Source organism: Podarcis filfolensis (genome assembly GCF_964270895.1).
Source record: "Podarcis filfolensis genome assembly, chromosome: 2".
Taxonomy (NCBI): domain Eukaryota; kingdom Metazoa; phylum Chordata; class Lepidosauria; order Squamata; family Lacertidae; genus Podarcis; species Podarcis filfolensis.
The window spans coordinates 71,486,640-71,510,245 of NC_139605.1; the positions used below are offsets into that span (position 1 = coordinate 71,486,640).

General features: G+C 39.8%; 1 protein-coding gene across 10 annotated transcripts in view; it reads left to right on the top strand.

Moving 5' to 3' along the window:
• Positions 1-23,606, top strand: part of LOC310756365 (uncharacterized protein) — an 82,367-nt gene that overhangs the window by 17,510 nt on the left and 41,251 nt on the right. For 9 of the 10 annotated variants that reach the window (XR_014544836.1, XR_014544837.1, XR_014544838.1 and 6 more), the window contains 12 exons: positions 1,338-1,547; positions 3,216-3,359; positions 5,417-5,580; positions 7,582-7,694; positions 9,260-9,372; positions 9,613-9,822; positions 12,593-12,736; positions 13,513-13,682; positions 16,000-16,112; positions 17,769-17,890; positions 19,789-20,004; positions 22,537-22,680. Coding sequence is in view for 7 of the 10 variants with exons in the window: in XM_083600193.1 (XP_083456319.1) it covers positions 1,338-1,547; positions 3,216-3,359; positions 5,417-5,580; positions 7,582-7,694; positions 9,260-9,372; positions 9,613-9,822; positions 12,593-12,736; positions 13,513-13,682; positions 16,000-16,112; positions 17,769-17,890; positions 19,789-20,004; positions 22,537-22,680 (1,863 nt within the window). In the remaining 3 variants the exon portion in view is untranslated. The remainder of the gene's footprint in view (positions 1-1,337; positions 1,548-3,215; positions 3,360-5,416; positions 5,581-7,581; positions 7,695-9,259; positions 9,373-9,612; positions 9,823-12,592; positions 12,737-13,512; positions 13,683-15,999; positions 16,113-17,768; positions 17,891-19,788; positions 20,005-22,536; positions 22,681-23,606) is intronic. The other variant, XM_083600196.1, reaches the window with a different exon arrangement.

The following is a 23,606-nucleotide window of genomic DNA, read 5'->3' on the forward strand; positions in this document are numbered from 1 at the left end:
GGTGCAAAAGATTTAAAGTGGGTTTAATATATAGTATGACTCAAAAATGGAAGACTAAGGATCCCTCTACTATAGAGGAATGGTTGAGGAAAATTTGACAAATTAGTCTAATTATAAGGTTACTGTATAAGAGGAACGCAATATATAATAATCAGGAAAATAAATGTATTGAGAAATTGTTTATATTTAAATAATTGTGGTATGACAATGTAAATGATGATTTTTCACCTTATAATCAATTTACAATAATTTAGATTTTTATACAAAAAAATTTTTTTCCTTCTAGTAGCACCTTAAAGACCAACTAAGTTAGTTCTTGGTATGAGCTTTCGTGTGCATGCACACTTCTTCAGATACTGTGTATCTTCAGATACTGTGTATCAGAAGATCTGTGTATCAGATACTTCTTCAGATACTGTGTATCAGATACTGTGTATCTGAAGAAGTGTGCATGCACACGAAAGCTCATACCAAGAACTAACTTAGTTGGTCTTTAAGGTGCTACTGGAAGGAAAAAATTTTTTTTGTTTTGACTATGGCAGACCAACACGGCTACCTATCTGTAATTAGATTTTTATGTACGGTATATTGATCTGTTTCTCTTGACCTTTCTTTCCCCGCTTTATGATTGCACTATTATCTTATTGCATAAGAAATGTAATATTGAATTGTCAAAGGTTCAAAATTCTACAGTGAAAGTATTTTAAAAGAAAGAGGCAGTGGCACATCCACTCATGGAAAAAGACCTTTCTGGACCCTGATGTACTTGGCAATTAATCTGTTAACCAAGAACATACTCTCTCACCAGACTACCCCAAAAGAATGGTTCATTCAGTGAAATTAAATATACATTAACTAAAGGAGTAACTAATGTGAAGTAATATCTGTCTATCAATCTTTATGTCGTGTAGGTACAGCAATTATATCTAGCACATTCACACTCTTAAGCTAAATGAGTAAGAAGTCTTAATCTATATTGTGGAACAGTGGGTGAGTCCAACACATTGCTATGAAAACACCTAAGCTAGAGATTTACATTTTACCCTTGCCCCTTCTGCTAGGACATGGAGTTCCGTTTAGAGTATCTCTGGCGTGTATATGTTCTGAACGCCCGGCGGGGGGGGGGGGGGCGCTGAGGGTGTTGCACTGCCAAACATTTGACTGTCTAGGTCTGTAAAGGAAAAGTAACCCACAGAAGAACTCTGAGGTGAAACAACATAACTGGGTAAAAAGAATGTCTTGTAAACTTTATTTGATAATTATTCTAAGCATATTTCTATTAGAATGGATAGTAAAAACAATTCCTGCCCCCTCCCTCTTTTTTCTTTTTACCTCAGTGGAAAATCTTTTTGATGTCTATACTGATCACTTTTTGTCAGGACCATTAGAACCTCACTTTTATACCTCATTTTCCACCGCTGCATTAGACTGCTTAAATGATGCCAGCTGCACAGGAATAGTGAAAGATTACCGATACTACAGAAGAACAAGAGGTGTTGATATAATTGTTACTTATGATGAAACTGCAACTGCATACATAAGACGTGGTATGTTTGTGCGCCTGAAATAAAAACTAGTAAACAGCTTTTAAAATGCACTAGTACTCTAAAAATATTTGCAAAGTATTGTGGGTCTTATAGGGATCTTTCATTTTTCTTCACTATGCAAGTTTTGATTTAGTTTGAAAAGCTTGTGTATTTGTTCTTACTGTAATCTAAATAGCTCCCATTTTAAATCTGAGCTGTAAAATGTAATTCTATTTCATTCCCCAGATTTAGATTTCATGTCTTAGCCAAAGCCATATCTTGCTTACATTCAAAATTCATAGGTCAGGATCTAAAAAACCCCATGCAGAAAGTGCTTTCATGCACATATATGGAAGCCAGGGAAAAGTTCTCAGGTTCTCCTTTCTTGCTGCATCTCTCTATGATATTAACTACCCATTTTAGGGGTTTTCTGACTAAAATGGATAGTGGTGATGTAGAAAAAGCCTCCAGTGCACATGTGGACTGTCATACATGGACTTTTTAAGCCTGACCATAAGTGTGTCTTTCTTGACATAAGACCAGAAAACACATTTCTTAAGTAAAATCAAGAAATACACACATTTGAGAGAGTTTAGGAATTTAAAACTTTTGGAACCCAGTTCATCACAGTTGCAGTGACCTTATGCAGAGATTTCTCCAAAAGACATGACATGAAAATTCAAAGAACTGTATTATGTGGGGTGCAGTATCATTACCTGCAACAGGGATTGCCCCCCTTTTTAAAAAAATACTCCCCCCTCCCCAAGCTTCAAGCAAGAGATTTTAAGTCCTGCAATCTAAACGGAGGAGACTTACAGAAGCAATAATTTTCCCATATATGATTATCCTGTTTTTCTTTGTTTTAGGGACTGGTCCTCTAGACTCTGCTCACTTAGTCTTTACTTCCTTTCACTCATGTACTGTATTTCTTGGTCTTAGCTGGGAGTCTTTACTTACTCATTTACATTATTTTAGGTACCGAAAAAGGAATTTTGAATGCTCATGACTTGTTCCTACCTTCTGTTTCTCTCTTCCACCCTCCTCCCTAGTTTAGCTTCACAGCAGTCTGAGATCCTGTCTGCATGATGCATTTAAAGTGGTATCATATGACTTAAAACAGCCATATCTTCCCCAATGGCATCCTGAGAACCGTAATTTGTTAAGGGTGCTGAGAGCTGTTAGGAGACCCCTATTTCCCTCACAGAGCTACAATTCTCCAGAGTTCCTGGAAAGAGGGGTTGATTTTTAAACAACTCTGAGAATTAAGTATATGGTGCAGGCAGGCAAATCATAGTTACTTTAGGCACAGCCTTTAGGTTAAGATCTATGTGTCTGTGTTATAAGTCAACCAGGATTATCTGCTTTCTCCATACTGCCCCTTCCCTCTCTACAATGGTTTGATAGGCTTTCTCACTGGGAATGGTGGAATTCAACTTACGTGATCTTTGTTTTTTTTTAAAATGAAGTAAGCTGTTACATCAGCCTTCAGCTTTATTAATGTCAGATGCCTCAAGGTCCTCAACTCCCCTATTTCCCACAACCCCTTCTGCATATTAACATTTAGATCAGCTGGTTCTGTGCAGAAGCTGGCTAGATGGTGACGTCATTTGGTTGCTTCTCAGCTTTCTCTGAGGTTTCGTATGATTTTGTTTTAAGTGTGTAATAATGTTTATCTGATTCTCTACACAGAATGTAACTTTCGTTTCTATGGTTATAACTGTGCATCCAATTGTAAAAAATGCTATGGAGGATTCAGGTGTAATTCAGTAAATGGCAAGTGCCCAGAAAGGATGCAGTGTATTGGCCAGTTCAAAGGTGAACTGTGTGAATTAGGTACAGTATTACTTTGAACAGATTTGTTTGGGGTTTTTTGTTTATATACAGTCATACCTCGGGTTGAATGTGCTTTGGGATGAGCGCGTTTGAGTTGCGCTCCGCGGCAACCCGGAAGTAACAGAGCGCATTACTTCCGGGTTTCGCCGCTTGTGCATGCGCAGACGCTCAAAATACGTCACGCACATGCACAGAAGTGGCGAAAAGCGACCCGCGCGTGCGCAGTCGTGCCGTCGCTAGTTACATTTGCTTCTAGATGCGAACGGGGCTCTGGAACGGATCCCGTTCGCATCTAGACGTACCACTGTATAAGCACAAATGAAAATCTAGAATGTTTATTTTGCAAGGGTGGAGCTGTCTTCCTATGGAAAATTTTGGTTGACTTTAAGCCTTGGTAGAACCCTTGCAAATAACAGATTAATTTACAGGGGAGGTTAAGGGTATTTCCACTGAATTCAACCAACTGTAAAACCACAACAGGATGAAATGCATATGAGACCACTTGCTCAAATAACTAAGTAGTTGGGTTTTTTTAAAAAATTCCATCCTTAGATTTTTCCTTGTAACATGATGTTTTGAATATGCTCGCCAGCATGTGCAATCTGCATGAACTTTTTTTACCCACAACACCCTCTACCCTTCTTATTTCCAAAATAGAAGTTTTCTTGTTTGTGCCATTTCTCAAAACTAAAAACAAGCAATTTGAATACAGTATTTGCTAGATGCGCTCATTAGTCTCCATGACAGAAAAAAATGGAAAATACAAAAAGATGCTTATTTAAAAGCAGATACAATGTGGTGATGTTGCTACAAAATGCTTATGAGATTTGTTGGTGCTGTTTTTAAGGAAACGTTTTTGAGACAGGCTTAGAGACAAGGCATGATGACTAAAACTACATATCTCTGGAGGCAGCTCATTTGGCCCTATAAAACAAAAGGCTAGATACAGTATGAACTTCAGTAGAAAAGCTCTAGAAAGTAAATGCAAACAGATGCAAATACAGTTGGTAATGTGAACCGAAAAACATGTTAAAATAGCATGATTCCATTCAGTGCAAATTTATCTGTGTAACTGGTAGTGCTTTTGAATGAAGAAAAGGGTGTACAGTTGTGAAACCTCAGAAAATAGTATAATGGCAAACATTGCAACCAACTTTTGCTTCAGAATATCTGCATTATACATGAGCCTTTGCTTCATGATGAAAATATTAATGAAAATAAAATGAATGGTTTGGCACACCTCTAGTTTCTGCAAGATTGTGACCTGTCCTAGTAAACTATTCATGTTTAATAAAAATTTAGGCATACTGAGTTGAGTGAGGTTTACTTTCAGGTAAATACATAAAGGACTGTAGTCTAACTGACTGAATATCTGTCAGAATGTGTTCCTGTCACTTGGAGTACTAAAAGCTGCTGCACTGCTGGGTTGGCTATGATGCTTTAGTTTAGCATGTGATATAGCTAAGGCTGTATGGAAAAGAATAAATAATCTTACTGGAGGGCAGTTGAGTCAGCCTGTCTTCTTTCTCTGATATTAGAAATAGCTAAAATAGCCGCTAGTGAAACCAAATCGTTTAGACATTTGCAAAACTTGGGTAGTGGTTGTGTTCTAAGAAGAAAACAAACAGAACCATTGTCACAAGGAAGGGGTGCATTTATATCTACAAGCAAGAGGACAAACAAATAATGGAAAAATCCTGGGAAGATGGAACATAACCAAAAATCTCCCCTCACTGGAAGATGGAGTAATTGCACCAGTTATGTGTGAAATACCATGCACTTTCTGCCAATCAAATGCTCCCGTGGAAAGATCACACACTCACCACTTAATAATTAGAATAAGAATAATAACAGAGAGAAGCAGAGCTGTGCCTGAAGCTGCTTTTTTGGAGCAGGCAAGATGTCAGGCTGCCCACTACAGATGGCATACCTGTCTTTTGGAGCAAGTTGGAGGAGAAATCCAGTCATGGATATGATCCTCAACTATAGAGAAAGGTTCAGTTCTCACTTGACATAAGAGATCAGCATTAGTTTCCTTATAATTTTCTTCATTTCAGGCATCAGGAATCCAAAATGTCCACAAAATGCCCCATGGTGGTTTTATGACGGACACTGCTATTATTTTGAAAAGAAAAGGAAACAGCAGTACGCACAGGCAAGCGTGCAGTGTTCATACTACAAGGATGTCAACCTTGTCAAAATTGACAATGAAAAGGAAAAGGTATTGTACTTCAGTGCAAGGATAAATTTGAGACAACAAAAAGACATATAATGGTACCTCGGGTTAAGTACTTAATTCGTTCCGGAGGTCCGTTCTTAACCTGAAACTGTTCTTAACCTGAAGCACCACTTTAGCTAATGGGGCCTCCCGCTGCTGCCGTGCCGCCGGAGCACGATTTCTATTCTCAACCTGAAGCAAAGTTCTTAACCTGAGGTAATATTTCTGGGTTAGCGGAGTCTGTAACCTGAAGCGTGTGTAACCTGAAGCGTATGTAACCCGAGGTACCACTACTGTAAAAGGTTTAAACATTGCTAGTTTCAGTTTAGGCTACCTTTCTTCCTGTTTTCAGGAAAAGGAGCTGGAAATATTTCAAAAAGGCAAAAACCCAATCATACACATCAGATCATTGAAAAGAACAGGCATAAGTACATTTAAAACTGACTAATTTAGGTTTAATGCACTGCAACTTTTTACATTTCATCAGATATGTAATCAATTAGACTGAAGATGTAATAGGCTGCTGGAGATTCATAAGCCAAATCTGACCATTGAAGATGGTTTTCTCTCCCTATTGCTCAAGCCAAAAAGGCAGAAGGGTGTGGAAGGCATGTAAGCTTCAGAAATGGGACTGGCTGGCAGGTCGTTTGGGAGACTGGCGAGCAGAGCCTAGACCGTTCTCTAGCCAAGCTAGGTACATGCACTAAGGTACAACAGAGGGAGGGAAAAGGCTAGCTGGATGGCTAAGAACTAAAGAAAACTAATAGTACTCCCTCTCAAGAAAAAAACAAAGTAGATTTGTACCTTGAAAGTCCTGCTATATCTAGCCCAGTGTATAGGTGCTGTGATGAGTAGCATTCTCCCCCCCCCCCCTTTAATCAGTTTAGGTTAATTCATCAGTTACATCAGTTCCTTTAAAAGATTTACCAGCCCACTGATAAACTGGCCCTGATAACGTCAAGATGAGTCTACTGCAATTGCTGCGTTTGAGTATACTAGCTGGTGCTAAAAAGCAATCTAGGGAATTGCTTCTAGGGAATTGTGGGAGGAAAATTGCTTGTATCAGTCTAGTTACCATCAAGGCCTGAAGTACATGGCTGAAGAGCTGTAATGCCTGTACGAGAGTTTTAAGTATTGTTACAAAGGCTGAGCACTACCCTGCTGACTGCCGAGCAGTAGCAAGATTCCAGGACAGTTCTAGGTGCCCAACCAGAATTTGTGCTCCTTTGAGAATCAAGACGCAGCGGAAGCTGTTGTAGCTTTAAGAAATATGTCTTATTCACATAAAAGGTAAAGGGACCTCTGACCATTAGGTCCAGTCGTGACTGACTCTGGGGTTGTGGCGCTCATCTCGCTTTATTGGCCGAGGGAGCCAGCGTACAGCTTCCGGGTCATGTGGCCAGCATGACTAAGCCGCTTCTGGCGAATCAGAGCAGCGCACGGAAACGCCGTTTACCTTCCCGCAAATCTGATCGGCAAGTCCTAGGCTCTGTGGTTTAACCCACAGCGCCACCCACGTCCTTCTTATTCACATACTTAACACCTGAATTTAGATGGAAGGAGTCATTGCAAGAGGGGTGTGTTCCCCACAGCAGTGCAGCACTGGAGCCCAGCCTCACTTCAGTCAGCCTGCCAAGATTATTTCTGGCTTTTGTTTCCCTTCTTCCCAGCGCATTCCTACTCCAAACAACTCCTCCCTATCCCAAGAACATTTTTAGAGGCACATTTTTCTCATGTGACCACAGCCTGCTCCCTCCCTATCACCTTGACTACCCTTCTGAGACCCTTCCTTTGATGTGCTAACGGATGCCAATCAACACCTTTGTCTTTTAATGACTTTGCATAAGCCATCCCAAGGATCCTTTGTCTAGCAGGGTTCTGTAGCTTGCATCTGTCATCAACCAACAGTACCTGTTGAATTCCATCCATCCCAATACAGATTCCAGATATTTGTTCAGGTCTTAAATTTGATAAGCTGTTTTTAAAAAAGATTTCTTTTTCTAGAAGTGGCTTAATACTATGATGGAAAGTCAGAGTTGGATTGGTTTGCTACAGGAAGGAAGTATATGGAAATGGAGTGGCGATCGAGAAGCTGTTGATCCATTACACTACTCCTGGTAAGCATTCAATTTCAGCAGTTGCAGGAAAAGAACATAGTTCCATAGATACTTCCATAGTACCTCTTGAGCATTGTTTTTAATAACACTCTTGCTCAGTTATAACTCTCAAATTGTCATCAGAAGAGGATGCTAAAGAAGGTTTTGGTGATGAGAAGCATTTTGGAAGGTAAGGCCTACAGACTGACGGAGAGAGTTCTTCTCTGGAAGATATACATTCCCCCCCCCCCCGCATTCTTTTGTGACTGTCTTCGTCCAATAATATTGTTACATGTTACCATAATCTCCATGTGCAGTGTGAGATTCCAGGAGCTTACCCAGGATTGCGTTTCCATTGGAAAGACAGTGGAGTCTAGTGTCTTTAAGAAATTTGGTTTATTAACACATTTACCCCTGGAAATCTACAATGGAGGGGGTGCAGAACATTTTACCCTAAGAATGTCTCTCATCCCACCCCCACCCCCCATAGCTTCAGCAAGCTTAGTTCCAAAGCAGCAGTCAGTCATGGCCCCTTGTCGCATAATGCAGCCTCTTCCCGGCAACAGCTAAGTTGGTTCTGCCCGCCCAGCAGTTCTTGGGGTCTGACCTTTGTTCTCTTTCCCAGCAGAGCTCTCACCCAAAACCCAAGCCTCCTATGAAATTACTCTTTTTCTAGTCACCCCATCCCATCTCCTGTTAATTGTCCTGCCTCTATCCACTCCTCAGAACCAGGATGGGTGGTGGAGAGGACAGTTCATTTGTATTGCCAAAATCCTTAATGGCCCTGGTATTGGTTTTTAATGGCTCTGCACCTAGTTACCAGGCACCAACCCAGGGATTCCACATCTGGCACAGTTCAGCAGGTTGCATTTTCCATTCCTTATCCAATTATTAGCTAGATTCTGACATTTATTAATTTCTTAGTTTTGGGAAATCTCCCCTCCCAATTTACAGGTCGCCTCCCGTTAACATTTTGCATACCAAAGAAAACCATTGAAAAAGCCTGCAAACACCTCATTCTGCCCTTGCCTCCATTCCACCCTTTCAGTGATGTCTTTATGGCATTTCCAGGTCACTTCCACGTTTGGCATGATTTGTATAGACATGGTCGTGCACATATTGAACATGCGTAAACTGGGGGCTGCCTGTTTATCAGTATAACTGGATTTTTGTTCTGTTCAGTAATATAAAGGCAGTTGGTCCCACTTTCCTGTGACACCACACTACTATGTTTAGTGTTGAGCTATTGTTCCATCCATTCAGTTTTAATTTGGGAACTGGACTCTCAGAGATGTCCCTAATTTCTATGCCACCTGCTTTTTGTTTGCATTCTGCTTTTAGATTTCAGTATTTTCTACATATTCTAGAAAAGTTTCCTGTTTGCTTTTAATTAGACAACATACAACATTATAAAGGCGCCCTCTGAAGTAAACAAATTGGTTCTGCATTCTCAGGAATACTGCTGTAAAGAGTACAGAAATGTATGGGATATTCAGTTGTTGGGGTTTTTTTAATTTTGTAAGGCAGAGTGTATAAAGAAACTGCATTGTTAATTCTACCAGCTTATTTTTTATATTTTTAATCAGGTTATGGGACTTTCCTGCCACAGCAAATGGATGTGTTATGATGGTTAGAGGAGGCAGACTTATGGCATTACCATGTACTGAGCAACATTTCTATGTTTGTGAAAAAGAAATAGGTACTGATTGGAATATTTGATTGTTATACAATATAAATGCTCATCATAGGATCACGTAACCTTTTGCTCTGTTTTATGATTATGAATCTGAATTTGCCCAGAGTAAGTATGATTAATTGTAGTGACTAAGATTCCTAAATTTGCTTTCTTTCATATAGCAATTCATGCTGTATTTGCTGTCAGTAATCTTGTTACTAAATTATAATCATGTTACTAAATTGTCTCTTCTTTTTTAAAAAGTTGGTCCTGACATTTTCATTGATTACCCTGGGAAAATAATGCTGGCTGTTCACCCCCTGGCTGTGTACAAAAACTTTGAGGAAGCAAGATTCTATTGTATATTAAGAGAGAACTGTACTGGAATAAGTAGCTGGCCAGACAAACATTTTCTTGTCACAGGAATGGAAATGGTATCAGGTGTGAGGCATCATGTATTTCACTTGAAGACCGGTAAGGATCATTTCTGTTTTTATAGTTGTTTGGTGCACTGGAATGCTGAGTAAAGATTCAAAATTCTGGGCTATAATAGCTCCAAATAGAAGTTTGAAATGTCCTGGAAATATTGTGAAGGATCAGAACCAGTGGAGCTTAAAGACTGACCAAATTTAGTTTTTTTCCCTATAAAGTGATTCCTTGTGGGGGTGGGAGCCAACAAAATTTGTGGATGGGGTTGCACTCCTAAAGGAGCAGGTCTGTAACTTGGTAGTACTCCTAGATACACCTAGACACAAGAGGCTCAAATGTCCCTAGCAGTTTCACCTAGTACACCAGCTACGCCCGTATTTGGATTGGGATAACTTGGCCACTGTAGTCCATGAATTGGTAACTTCAAGTCTGGATTACTGTAATGCACAGTATGTAGTACTGCCCTACTCTGTAAGCTCCAGCTGGTGAAGAAAGCATCAGTTAGACTGTAGATGGGGTCAGAAAGCCAACAGTATGTAGCACCTCCACTAAAACATCTGGACTGGCTGCCTATATGCTACTGGGTCGGGTTCATATATTATGTCAATAGCCAAAGCCCTGAACAGGTTGAGTCCAGGTTACCATAAGGAGTGTCTGAACCCTAATATCCCAGCCCAAACACCGAGATCATCTGGAGGAGCCATGCTAGTTGTACCCCATGTTACATTGAGATGGCTCAGTATTCTGCTAAATAATAAACTTGAGAGCATGCTTTTTATATTGAAGCTTGCAGGTTCCAACCCATCCTAATGCATTCCAGGAGCCATTCAAAAAGTGCTAACATGCTTTTGAGGGGTATCCTCATATTATACCATGGGACTTGGCACACAGTTTGAGAACTACTGATCTAAGAGAGATTGAGCTAGGAAGCATAAGAAGCAAACCAAATTGGGGGAGGGGGAAATATGATAACGGTGATACAATACTGACATGCATTGTGTGTGTGTGTGTGTGTGTGTGTGTGAGAGAGAGAGAGAGAGAGAGAGAGAGAGAGAGAGAGCACTAGTGAGAGAGCACACACAGCATAGGAGACAAAGAGAGAAATGGAGAAAAGTAAATTGACAAAGATAGACAAACTGAAGAAGAGGGAGCATAGTAGAAAATAAAAGACAAATGTAGTAGAATGTAATTGGTATGGGAGGTTAAATAAAGGCCCAAGAGATATAGTAAGCTGTGGAAACTGGAGCTGGCAGACATAGCATAGCCTTGCCAGCATTTTGATATTTTACAACCTAACATGTTTGATTCTGTATTTTTTCTTCTTGTAAATTTCTATTTATCTTGTTGCCTAGCACTTGGATGATAAAGTAAGTTATTGCACTTTGTATTTCTTCTGTATCAAAGGTGCTAAATATCCATATGCTTATATTATTCTTTGAGGGTTGTGTTGCCCACAGTGTCTCCATGTAGTTGCAGAGGACCACAGTACTTTCCTCACAAATGACCCATATATTTTGTTGCTGTTCTGTGGCTTTCTCAGGGCAGTCATACATCCTATTGTATTCTAGGGGTTTATTGGAACTTTTATACAGTTTACCTGCTTTGCACCTGTCACAGTAATACTCAGGGTTTTTTATGTTTTCTATTTGATTGCTGCTTTAAAATAATGCTGAGCCATCTCCAGTTGCTCTCACTGTAGTGATATGATTTTCTGCTTACTGTTCTATGTTCAGCTGAGAATGAGAAAATGCTGCTTAGCTTTTGAGTTTGAAGCACCTGGAAGTGTTGGGAATATATACAGGTTTTAATAATCAGTACAGATAAGAAAGGAGGAGATCCCATGATGTTTTGGAATAGTTTAATTATGCATTCTCTGCTCAACCTTGTTAGTACATCACTCTGTGATTTATTTCACACAGGCTGAGACAAAGCATCCAGAATGGATATAATTCCATAAGCTGAAGTGATGATTCAGAATTTAACACTGCTGTAATTATTTACAGTTTTAGTAGTGCTTATTTACTTCTTTCTGAAACAGAATTTTTCATCTTGAGGGCTGCAGTATCTTCTGAACAGTCTTCTATAGGTCATGGTCTTTTTACAGGTCCCAGTTGGGCTGCTTGGTGTGGCAAAATTTTCTTTGGGATACCCACTCATTGGTTATTGACTCCCTTTACCGTTGACAAGATACAGTTGTACCTTGGTTCTCGAACAGAACTCCTGGAACCATTCAAAAACCAAGGCACAGCTTCTGATTGGCTGCAGGAGCATCCTGCAGCCAATCGGAAGCTGCGCTGGACATTTGGCTTCCAAAAATCGTTCGAAAACCAGAACACTTCTGGGTTTCAATCACTCGGGAGCTGATTTGTTCAGGAGCCAAGGTGTTTGAGATCCAAGGTATGATAGTAATCAGTAGTTTGTCCATGGTAAAGCATGTTGCTGTGGTAAAACACTGAATCTTACTGTGAAAAAAGAATTTATTAGGGCTGGATTCAGCTGACCAGTCCACCTAGTGAAAGCCCATGCAGCGACTTCTGATAGCATGATGTGGCTTCTCCATCCTCCCCACATGTCCCCCCAAATTTGCTCATGGGGAGGTCAGGATAATCCCTAGAACAGTACATGGGAGGAGAGGAGAACTCGTTCCATCAGGCAAGCAGAAATTCTTGTGCTGACAAAATGATCTCCTTAATACTATGTTGAATTCCTCCCTATATGTTTCCCTGTGTATTTGTAGCTTGGAATATTATTATCATACATAGATGTCCAAGCCTGCTTTGTTACTTTAAAAATATTTAAATTCTCTGCACTCTAGCTTGTTCACCAGGACGTTACGGGTATGGATGTGGGGAAGAATGTCCACCATGCAGAGAGAATGCCCTTTGTAACATGTTGACTGGTTTCTGTGATGAGAAAGCCTTCTGCAGAGACACATCCTCTATAGAGAGGTGTTCAGAAAGTAAGCTTAAAAAACAAACAAAAATAAATAAATAAATTTAGTTTATATGAAATATTGCTGTCTTTGTTCTGTGGCTGAAGTGGGTCTTCAAAATATCCCTAAATGCTTCTCTGTTTTCAGGATCATTTTAATGGAAATGAAACAGAACACTGCTGTTTCCCCATGTGCCGTGGTGCACATTTTGTCATGTAGTTGCTTAACTCAGTTCAGAGCAGATTTTCATGCTGTTAGTAACATCCTTTGAATGATGGAGACTAGGACCATGCCTTAAGAGTGGCTGCACTAGCACTGTTTGAGTGCTTGCTCATCCTTTCAGAGATGATTGCATGCAAATTTAATGCCTAGTTTAGCCAGTTCTGTAACCAGAACCATTCTCTGAATATGACTTCTACATTGCAATGAATTGGGAAAAGCCTCCAAGCAGAATAAATATTATGCAGTGTGTTGTTCACAGATCAGATACACATTTCTGCCCCAGTGAATCATGATGGTTGTGGAAACTAGTGATTGGCACCCCCTGGATTCTCTTTGAATTGGAATAAGAGGAGCTATTCCCCCCACCCCAATCTGAATTTGAGCTAATCTTTACCAAATCCACAGTTCTCTGGAAAACGTAGTTTTTCTGTCTTTTTCTACAGGCCATCCCTTTATTTTTTGTTGATATCATGAGAGTGAATTTCTTGAGACTGGAAAGTTTCTGTTTGCACAGGGTAAATGTTTTGCATATTTGTTTTGGCATGAGTATGAAGTGGCTTTTTGTGCATTTGTTTTTAAAGGCACAGTCAGCCAGAGATGTCCCGATATGGGTAAATGGCGCTACTGGAACAGATACTGTTACTATTTCTCTGTCCATATTGATGCTGAAAAACGCTGGGAAGAAGCCAATTCTTCCTGCAGTCGTTTTAGGGCTGCTGAACTTCTATGGATTGAAGACCAAGATGATCTGGTATGGCTATTTTACCATTAGTGACTCTTGTCTTAATTGGCCTGTACTTCCAGAACTTTAGCACCTATGTAGAAGTATCACAATTCAGAAGAATGCTGTACTTTTTTATTAATATTGCAGGCACTATACAGTAAAAAAATGTTTCTACACTTTTATGTTATTCTTTCCAAGCTGATGAAAGTTCCTTTAGTGATGCTGTTGTAAAGAATTGCTGCAGATAGAAAACTTTTTATAACACATTCCGAAACCGAGTTGAAGGGAAGTCAATTATTGTTGTGTGATTTAGTTATTTAGTTACTGTAAGTTAATTTGTTGGTGTCTCATGTAATGTAATGTTTCTCTTTTCTTTTATTATTATTATTTTTGTTTTTTTGTTTGTGTGTCTTGTATGTCTTTTTTGTTGTTTTAATGTTTGATGTGGTATAAGGAATTGAAACTAATAAAAATTAAAAAAAAAAAAAATTGCTGTAAGAATCCCCAGAACCTCAATTATCATTTTTTAAATGGTAAGACCTGAGAAGGCTGGTTCATACCTGTCCACATGGTGAATTAGTACATGCTCCTCTACGTGACACACATAGAAGGCAATATTCATCTGGATTCTCTGCCTGAAAGCTTGTTGCACGCATTCACTTCTGCCCTCACCCCCCACCTTTTTAGAGGGAAACATTTCATGTGTGGACCTAAATGCAGAATGCCCAGATCACATGTTACCGCAGCCTTATGAACAAACCTGCAAGTTACTGGCCTGCAAAACTTCATACTAGCTTACTTCTGCAAGCTGTTTTACTGGCCCTTGCTATTGCCAGTACATACCATAGCCAGGTACACACACTCTGTCATGTAACTTCTTCTTCTGCTCTGCAACACATTGTTTAGCTTTGCTTGCTCCTTCCCAGCCATTCATGGTGCTTTGCTGGTCCAAAGAATTTTGTTCCCACGGTTGAATTGCTAGCAGAGGGTTTTAATCCATAGCACTGTTGCTCAGGGACTGCACAGCTGAAGGGCAGCACATTCTGGTTTCTGCTGTTGGCCAGGGGACCAAAGGCCACTAGGAGGCTGCTCCCCCCGCCTCTCAGAAAGATAATTGGGACAAGGGTAAGACCAATCAACCCCATCCATTGGCCAGAGAAGGAGCAGCTGAAGGGAGCTTATTTCCTCCCATCCTTTCTGGAAAGAACAGTGCTCCAGCTGCTAGTTTCCCTGGGATTGTAGGAGCAAGGAGATAGGCTACATCCATCAGATGTAGGAACAAGAGCTACCACATGCATTTCAAACAATAACACGAGCAAGAATAGATCAACTTGGCCCTACAGGATACAAGTGCCCACTTCTATATTACTATTTTATTCATGCCTTAAAGTACCTTTCCATTCCACTGTGTGTCTTTGTAAGCCTAATATGGTAGGGATGAGCAGTGACATGCAGAACACCAAGGTATACATAACTAAATGATTAGTTGAATGAGCATCTGATTTATGTTTGTCCTTCCTGGCTCAGTAAGTGATACATATGTTAATGTCTAATTTTGCACAAAGATCCTCCTTATGTATTAACCCTGCTGTTCAGCCAAAAAGGCTTCCAAGGTGGCTTAGATAAGTTCAACAATAGACAGCACAGTCCCTCCCTGCAGGCTTCCTGTCTAAAAGACGCAGCATGAGAGGAGGAGAGATGAGGGACTAGGAAAAGCAAAATCTGGCACTTAGTCTTAAACTTACAAAGTTATTTTAATGACCTGTTTGAGGGCGAGGAGGAGCCAACTGAAGCTGGTCTCTCTGCACAGTCCACAGAGGGTGTTGTTCTTCCCATCTCTCCCTCTATCGCAGCCAGATGAAATGGCTGCCAATCAATGACAATTGATAGAGCTGGAACTACTCTTCCATCAGTTGTCCTCTTTCAGGTGCTGGTAGGACACAAAGGACAACCTCTGTAAAAAATCTTAACATTTGGGCAGATTCAGGTGGGGGAAAATGGTCCTTGAGATATCTTTGACCCAAGCTAGGAAGAGGTTTTAAAGAGCTTGTATATCACAGTTGAATAGGTAGTCCTCATAATAAATACAGTATGTACTGAAGATCCAGATCTTAACTCTGCTCATTGTTTATCCTAGTACTAAAATCATATAATTTCTAACGGCTTTAATGATACCTGCGCAAGATAACCCAACACCAGTTTAATATCAGAAGCAGCATTTGCAGCTGGAATGGGAACAAAGTGATCATCTTTTCATTAATTGTGAAAACACATGCACTGCTTTTAAAAATCAGTACTGCCTAGCTATTTCTGTTTTTATTCCTCATCCTGATTTCAATTGTAGGAGTGGATACAAAAGTTTGTTAGAGAAAAAACATGGCTAGGACTGCAAGATATAAACTCTGATGAGGTCTGGGCTTGGTCACATGAGGACAATGCAGAAAGTACATTGCAATGGTATGTATAATGAGTGGGCCCAATCCATAACTGTTGGCAGTTTAAGCAGATCTCAGCTGTGTATTGCATGTTTGCAAACAGCTATGAAAAGACTCATCAAGGATAATAAACACAGTATCTGGAACTTCTGTACGCAGATCTCATTTGGTATCAAGTAGTGGTCTTTATTACTACAAAATACTGAGAACAGGTCAGGGAAAGACTGAGAGAGCGTAGAGGTAGAGTCTGGAGAAAGTTATGGAAGTATGAGTAAGTAACACATGACAAAATTACTTTTTCTAAGCACAGGGTAGTGAATAAATATTTAGGGTTAAGCTGTGTTCTACATCTGGCCAACCCTTATCCCTTTTCCACTCACGTTTAAATTGTTGTTTTGCTATTGGCTCAAACCTAAAGGCTGGGCCAGACATGTTGCTTTCCTACCATATCACAATATGTTGCACTTAGTAGGAAAGTTGAGGCATGGCTGCTTGATTTTCTCACGTATCATATAATGTCACTGGCTTTGGTGGTGGTAATGCACTTGTATGATCTGAGTATTAGAAAATATCAAGACTTTGAGAACCATTAGTCAGCTCTTCTTCTTTCTTTGTATGGTACCCAAAGACATAGGCATTAGTGGCCTTGCTTAAATGCTTGCTTGGCTGGAATCATAGGAATATAGATGGCTGCCTTATACCAGTCAGACCACTGGTGCTAAAATATCTGAAAAGGCCATCTGTGCAAGTGTTCATTTCTTACTAGAAGGTACTGCCAATCAATTCCTTAAGTTATTCCACCTCTTCCTCTAAAAAGTTATATCAGATACAAAGTTCTTATAACAAGTATGCTTGGAATGGAAAAAAAGCTAGGGTTTGAGTGCTTTCAGGAGTAGGAATTTCAGTAAAATGTCTAAGCTGTTTAACTTTACCCTCCCTTGCTTCTTTAACAACAACAACAAAAACCCTTTGTTCTTTCATAGCAGTTGGGCCAGAATGCATCATGTGATGATGTAGTGTAATAATAATAATAATAATAATAATAATAATAATAATAATAATAATAATAATAATTTATTATTTATACCCCGCCCATCTGGCTGAGTTTCCCCAGCCACTCTACGCGGCTCCCAGTCAAATGTTAAAAACAGTACAGTGTTAAATATTAAAAACTTCCCTAAACAGGGCTGCCTTCAGATGTCTTTTAAAGATAGGATAGCCGCTTATTTCCTTCACATTTGAAGGGAGGGTGTTCCACAGGGTGGGCGCCACTACCGAGAAGGCCCTCTGTCTGGTTCCCTGTAACCTCACTTCTCGCAGTGTAATTGCCAGGAGCATTCTTAAAACAGAAGTAATAGTGTTTTGTAAGTGTGCATCCCACCTGCTGTTGTCAGCCAGCACAATCGGCACTTTTAAAGCACCCTGCTCACCCAATTTCAGTGAGGAGTAGGCAATTTCCTCCCCAGACAGGTTAAGAAAGTGCACTGAATGATCCGCCAGCCTGCACTATCTTCTCAGTGCACACTCCCAGCTTGGCTCAGAAGGGGTATCCGCTCTCCATTCGAGTTGGGAGAAAGAATAGTTGGTGGTCACCAGTGATCAGCAATGATCATGTAGAAATTACATGGGCATGTACGGATGAAGTTACTTAATTAATTCTTTTATTATATTTTGACAGGCTGGATTTCCCAAAGGGGTACAAATGGCACAGATGTGCTGATATGTCAAACCAAGGTGTTATCAGTAAAGTTTACTGTACTGAAAAGAGAGAATGGGTGTGCAAGAGACCAGCTGGACGAGGTTCGGAGTCTGCTGATCTTTATTGTTACGTAGAAGTTGCTCATGTATAATTTGGGGAAGAAGACAACTAAATGAGTTAGCATTGTTGACTTTTTGAAGATCAACTGTCCCAACAGAGGGATTAAATGCTACTTGTTTGGAACAGAAAGAAGCCCTGAATTACAATATACCAGTTGCAACACAGTACAGTGGTACCTCGGTTTAAGAACAGTCCGGTTTAAGAATGATTTGGTTTACAAACGCCGCAAAACCGGAAATAGTGTCTTGGTCTAAAATGGAATCCCAACGGTGGAAGGGCACTGGTAGAGGGACGCCTCATTAGGGAAAACGCGCCTCAGTTTAAGAACGGTTTTGGTTTAAGAATGGACTTCTGGAACGGATTAAGTTTGTAAACCGAGGTACCACTGTAGTTTACAGTACTCTGTTTTAGGACACTAAATAGTCTTTAGGTATACTTTGCTGTGTATCCATGATCAACAGACCATAAGGTTTTAGATCATATGTTTCAATCTGAAGGCTTTTAATGCAGACTTTCTGTATTTATTTGGGAAGTTTTAGGCCATTGGCCTCTCAATTTACTTGTGATCTGCTGTGGTGAATATTTATATTTTGACAAAATTCTGATAGCTTCAGCATCTAAACGAGGTAGCAACCTAGATGAACTCTGAGAATTGCATAGAGTTTGCAGAAGCAATTAGAAGAGTCAGCAGCAGCTTTCTAAACTCACCAGCAGTTATAATGAAGATCCTCTGTAGTTTTATAAAAATGTACACTTCTTACCCCCTCAAGCATAACTCAGTTAAATGAATGATTTGCAGAAGTGCCAAAAAAGCTTTTTTAAAAAAACTCTTAAAGAGGTGGAAATAAGGCCTGCTTGTAGATGGCCAGTATAGGATGCTGAACAAGATGGTGCTTTAGTTTGATCCTTCAAGAATCAGTCACATACTAAGCAATATTTCAGAGAAGAAAGAATCACATCACCAGGGAACCCTAAGATATGCAGAAGGTCAAAAAACAAACAAATCCTCTTTAACCCTCCTCATGAGGCAAGTTCCCAAAAACAGCGCAATGAGCATGCCCAGTTGTCACAGAGAGGAATGGAATGGAGCTGTTGGAAATCTGAACAGAATCATTTTGTTAAGAGACCCATGTGTTTTTTCTGTTAACTTTTTATATCTTACATTGGCATTAAAGAAATCCCCAGAAAGTTCTAGATCTCTTGCTACCTTTGTCAGCACTGAATGTCTGATTGCCTTAAAGAATTGCTTTGCATTATTTCTGTGGGATTTACTGTCTTGATTTAAAGCATGCTAGCAGCAATTGCTTAATAGTAGTTGATCTTATGCCAACAAAGCCATAACTTGTCAAATGCTGTTATGGGTGGTACCCAGTGTTCAGTATCTTCATTTTTCTGTTGAATTTGTACATGCATTGTGGCTCATGTATCATAAGTTGATGGGCATAGGTTTAGAATTAAAAAAAAAATCGTGGGGGTTTTGCTTTTTACAATCTGTGAGCAGTGCAGCTGAATTCCCTCATATGTTCAAGCATATTGATTGAAGAGAAGTGAGCAGTAATAGGAATGATTAAAATATCAGAGTTATGACATTGTTTATTTTGTCTACAAATTTTAACATTTTAAAGAAATATACAGTACTCAGTATAGACTTTTCAAAGTACTAACTGACCTTGCCTGGCTTTGTTGCGAGTCATCCGTATCATAAACTAGCTTTATATGTCTACATCACTGTTAATTAAGATGTAGAACTTGCTTATAGTGGTCAATCTTCTTAAAGAGGCCTCTTGTGTAAGCATCACATAAATGATATTAACATTTGGTTGTTCATATATATTTAGCAGATGGACCGCAGTATAACCTTTTTCTGTCTTCCCTACAGACCTTGATGTATACACAGGCTTTTGGGATTCACTAGTGATCGCAGAGAAACCAACTTTGTCAACCAATTATACTTACAATTATTCAAGGGATGAATGTATTAGATTGAAGTCAAAATGTCTAGGCTATGGATTGTGGAAAAATGGATATTTCTTGTTCAATGGTTTAATATTAGTTGGTGGCGGATTTGGTCCAAGTGTAACATTTTTAAAATCAGGTAGTCGTAATTGTCTTGAGTACCTTCTTAAATGTTTAGAATTATTGAATACTGAATCAAGATTCCCTGTCATGAAAATACAAAATTCTGTGATATTTTTGTATTCTAAATACAGTGGTACCTCGGTTTACGAACTTAATCCATTCCTGAAGTCCGTTCTTAAACCAAATCCATTCTTAAACCAAGGTGCGCTTTCCCTAATGAGGCCTCCCGCTGCCGATCCCCTTCCATTGTTTGGCTTCCGTTCGTAGACCGAGGTAAAGTTCGCAAACCGGAACACTACTTCCAGTTTTGTGGAGTTCATAAACTGAATATTTCATAAACAGGACTGTTTGTAAACCGAGGTACCACTGTAGATCCTTTGAAATCTCATTCATGCTTTTCCTTGCTGAAGAGACTGGTACCTTGGAATAGCCAGTTTCTTTCACCTACAGATGTAGAAGTACAACAAAGAATACTGTTTTGTTTTGGTTTTTCCTTCAGGTGTGATATTTGCTTGTTCCTGCTTTTCCTCGTCCAGTATACCCCCTCAACTGAACACTGATTTCTTCTTTCTTTTTGCCTCTTCCAAACACTTTAAAGCATACTCACAAACAGTGCTTTTTTCTGGGGGGACACGTACCCCTAAATATTTTGTGAATCTAAGTTTGGCCTCATTGAGGGGCAGTATTTTAATATAAGTAGGAAAATGAAAGTACCCCTAAACATTTTTTTAAAAAGGAAAAAAGCACTACAAACATTCGTTTAACATCTTTATTCATAGATTCATGAGGTCACTGGGTTGGGCTATGGCTGCATTCCTGGTGTTGAAGGCAGGAGACAAAAGCTGTTTGGAAAGTGGGCAGCTCCCACTTAGTTTTCTGTTCCTGCCTGTGCAAAGCAGTAATCTTCATTTTATAGTCTTTCTATTCTTCTTCCCATGGTCAGGGTTTTCCCTCTTTACCTCCTCTGTTTGTACCTTAGTTCTTTCAACTTGGCTGATTTCCCCCCACTCTTCAGCCCATTCTCTCCTCGCACCTTACTCAGATTGCTTCCCTCAGAAATGTTGTTCCTATCTTCTTCTTTTTTTTGCTTCTTCTCTTCCCTGCTTTCTTCACCTGAAAAAAAAATCAGAAAAAGGACCAATAAAAATCTTCCTCTTCCTATCCTCACATTCTGCCAGGTTTGCAGCAAAATAGCTGCCTTTTCCACTAATGCTCCACTGTCAGAAATTTGCTGGGTGGCTTCATGGTCCTTGCATAGCACATTTGCCAGACATTATAAAATGGACTTATTTGCTTCAGTGGATATCACCTCAAGGTCCTTCAACAGGCTTTAAAGGTCTAATCCAGGCATAGGCAAATTCTGGCCCTCCAGATGTTTGGGACTACAATTCCCATCATCCCTAGCTAACAGGACCAGTGGTCAGGGATGATGGGAATTGTAGTCCCAAACATCTGGAGGGCCGGAGTTTGCCTATGCCTGCTCTAATCTGTTGCTGTTGAGACCTACCCTAATGGGGAAAGCTGTGATATGTCCCAACCCAGTGACTGCTTGATGCCCACTATAAATAGTACAATTGGTACTTACCCGAAGAGAGTTTTGTCCCTGGGGCCTCTCCCTAATAGGGACTGCAACTGATTCTTTTCTCTATACTTTTTCTTTTCTGTTATGGTTGTAGCTTAGTTGTTCCATCACTATATAGGCTGGTAGTAGTTAAGTACTACTACTTATGGTTATGTGGGAAATGGGCTCTTTAGTTCTTGTTGTTTCTTATCCTTGGTGATACTCCAATGACTTTTCAAATTTAGTGGCTCTGCAAAACTAAATGGCAGCCACTCACTTCCCAAAGAGCATTTTGCTCTTGCCTTCATCAACAAGAATGAACCCAACCCTGTGACTACATGATGCCCTAACAAATCTACCTATTGTACCTTCTCCCTCACTCTGCATATGTGTGTTAAAGTTTGTAAAAAATATTTTAAAGTTGATTTGCAGAAAATGTAGAAATGGGAGTATATTAGCATAAGCCACTAGCCAATCAGTGGTATGCACAGCTGTTTCTGCTTGAAATTAACAGAACTGGCTTTTTGGCAGTATCAAGCTAGGAAAAACACTGAAAAACTGGGTGAGTGTGGTTATAGTAGCTTAACCAGTTTTTGCCTACCCGTATCCCACCTGCTGCATGAGTGTTTAATTGTTGGGGATAGCTAAGCTTATGACTCAGGAATTCCCAACTGAGGTGGAATCTACACACATATAAAAAACATTCTGAAAATGCTTTATAAAAAAAGTTTTTAAAAATACAATGAATTTTCCATAAGGCTCACCATTGCCATCTAGTGTCATATTGTATATTGCATATAAAACACACTTAAAACATTTTATTTTCAGCTGTATAGCTGAGTCCCAACTAGGCTCTAACCTTAGCAGGTATGGAAATAATAACACTGACCTACCTAGCAGGGCTGTTGTAAAGGTTGCAACAAGATAATGTATGTGAAACAGTTTGAACATTCTATACTGCTATATTTTATTTTATTTTATTTTAAGCATGTGACTATGGATACTATGGGCCAGAGTGTGAATCTGAATGCCGGCCCTGTCATTGGGACAAGCCATGCCACCCTGTTACGGGAACATGTGAAGGTCCCATTGTTTGTGTTGCACCTCAGCATGTAGGTACATGCCCTTTTGGTAAGTGAGCTTTCTTTCTTTCTTTCTTTCTTTCTTTCTTTCTTTCTTTCTTTCTTTCTTTCTTTAAAAAACCCCTGTTTATTCATTTAAGAGTTTTGAAAACAAAGCTTTGCCAAATGTAGTTTATAATTGAAGACATAAAAGCATACAAAAGCAGCATCTGAAAAATAATGTAATGAAAACAACAGGATAAAACAATAGATCCTGATGGATGGATGGAGGGAAAGGGAGAATGTGCCCCTGAGGATGGATCCTGATTTGCAAACCATCACTTGTACAGAGTAAGCTTATCACTGACAGTTATTGGAAGTTAATGGGATGATTCTGCCTTATATAATGAACAACTCTCTACCCACTCTGAAAATACTCACTTGGCAAAAGATACAAAGGAATGTTAGACTATGTTGTTGTTTAGTTGTTTAGTCGTGTCCGACTCTTCGTGACCCCATGGACCAGAGCACGCCAGGCACTTCTGTCTTCCACTGCCTCCCGCAGTTTGGTCAGACTCATGCTGGTAGCTTCGAGAACACTGTCCAACCATCTCGTCCTCTGTCGTCCCCTTCTTCTTGTGCCCTCCATCTTTCCCAACATCAGGGTCTTTTCCAGGGAGTCTTCTCTCCTCATGAGGCGGCCAAAGTATTGGAGCCTCAGCTTCACGATCTGTCCTTCCAGTGAGCACTCAGGGCTGGTTTCCTTAAGAATGGATAGGTTTGTTCTTGCAGTCCATGGGACTTTCAAGAGGCTCCTACAGCACCATAATTCAAAAGCATCAATTCTTCGGCGATCAGCCTTCTTTGTGGTCCAGCTCTCACTTCCATACATCACTACTGGGAAAACCATAGCTTTTAGACTATGGTTAGACTATGAAAAGCAACAAAACATGGGAAATTATAATAGTTTTTGCATTTGTTTTCTTTTTTGATGGT